The sequence below is a fragment of the Pteropus vampyrus genome, unplaced genomic scaffold (genome assembly GCF_000151845.1).
Source record: "Pteropus vampyrus isolate Shadow unplaced genomic scaffold, Pvam_2.0 Scaffold1, whole genome shotgun sequence".
Lineage (NCBI taxonomy): Eukaryota > Metazoa > Chordata > Mammalia > Chiroptera > Pteropodidae > Pteropus > Pteropus vampyrus.
In genome coordinates, this window is record NW_011888782.1 from 34,889,236 (window position 1) to 34,890,792 (window position 1,557).

The 1,557-nt window shown below is 33.3% G+C and overlaps 1 protein-coding gene across 1 annotated transcript in view; it reads left to right on the top strand.

Annotated features, from left to right (window-relative positions):
- DPPA2 (developmental pluripotency associated 2) overlaps positions 1–229 on the top strand; it is an 8,428-nt gene extending 8,199 nt beyond the window's left edge. Inside the window, exon 7 of the mRNA XM_011382051.2 lies at positions 106–229. Within this exon, the coding sequence (XP_011380353.1) occupies positions 106–214 (109 nt within the window). The 3' untranslated portion in view covers positions 215–229. The remainder of the gene's footprint in view (positions 1–105) is intronic.
- Positions 230–1,557: the final 1,328 nt, after the last annotated feature.

Genomic DNA, 1,557 nt, shown 5'->3' on the forward strand with positions numbered 1-1,557 from the left:
TTTTTTTTTTTTTTTTTTTTTTTTCGGTCATTTTTAAGGGGTTGGTAGGGAATGGTCAATTTTATTCTGACAGTTTTTCAAAAATTTTTCTAACTTATTTTATAGGAATAAGAGGATAATGGAAAGATTAATTACAATGAGGAAGAAGAAGCAACCTACTTTGAACAAATCTACATCTTTCCTTTTGGATGGGCCATGTCTTAATAAAGAATAAATGGTGCAGATCTCATAGCTAAATTGACTTTTATCCCAATGATTGCTGTGTTCTGTCTTGGCCATCCCCAGTGTTGCCTGAAGCCTTGAGTACAGATGAGAATGTCCGGATTCTGAATTGAAGTTTGCTAAAAAGTGACTGCCACTACAGCTTCAGGTATTTAGTTAATATAGAATATAATTTGGTTTTGTTTTAATATAATTTTTTAGCAGTTTTAGGCTTTCAGAAAAAATTGAGCAGAAAGTAGAGCTCTCAAATACTGCCCCCCATCCCTTAGTTTTCCCTACTATGAATATTTTGCACCAGAGTTGTACATTGAACCTACATTGACCCATCATTATTACTGAAAGCCCATAGTTTACTTTGAGTTTACTCTTTGTGTTTTACATTCAATGGGTTTTGACAAATATATAAGGACATATCCACTATTATAGTGTCATACAAAATAGTTTCACTCCCTTAAAAATTCTGTGCCCCACTATTCAACACTCTCTCCCCACAACCCCTGACCACTGATATTTTTTTTCTGTATCCATAGCTTTGCCTTTTCCAGAATGTCATACAATTGTCTTTTCAGACTGACTTCTTTCACAGCAATATGCATTTAAGATTTCTCTATGTCTTTTTGTGGCTTGATAGCTCACCTTTTAGCACTGAATATTTCATCATCTGAATGTCCCATAATTTGTTTATCTATTTACTTATTGAAGGCCATCTTGGTTGCTTCCAAGTTTTGGCAGTTATGAATTAAGCTGCTATAAATAGTTGTGTTCAGGTTTTTGTGGACATAACTTTTTGAACTTATTTGGGTAAATCACAAGGAGCACGATTTTTTGATCTTATGTTAAGAGTGTGTTTAGTTCTGTAAGAAACTACCAAACTGTCTTCCAATGTGGCTATACCATTCTGCATTCCTACCAGTGATGAATAAGAGTTCTCCTCACCAGCATAAACTGTTGACAGTGTTCTGAATTTTGTGCTTCTAATAGATATGCAATGATATCTCATTGTTCTTTTAATTGGCAATTCCCTAATGAGATATGATGTGGACAATCTTTTAATATGCTTATTTGTAATCTGTGTATCTTTGGTGAAGTGTCTGTTCTTTTCTTTTGCCCATGTATATTTTGATAAGTGATGTTTAAAGTGATTGATAGAGACGGATTCAGATATTTTTCATTGCCCTTATTTTTATTTTTTGTCTTCCCCTCTTTTCCTTCTGAGTTTAATTGAGCATTTTATGTTCTATCCATTAATAGACTAAAACAAAACACATCTTGGTGCAGAAAAGCATTTTAAAAAATCCAGCACTTTTTCATGATGAAAACATCAATAAGCAAAGA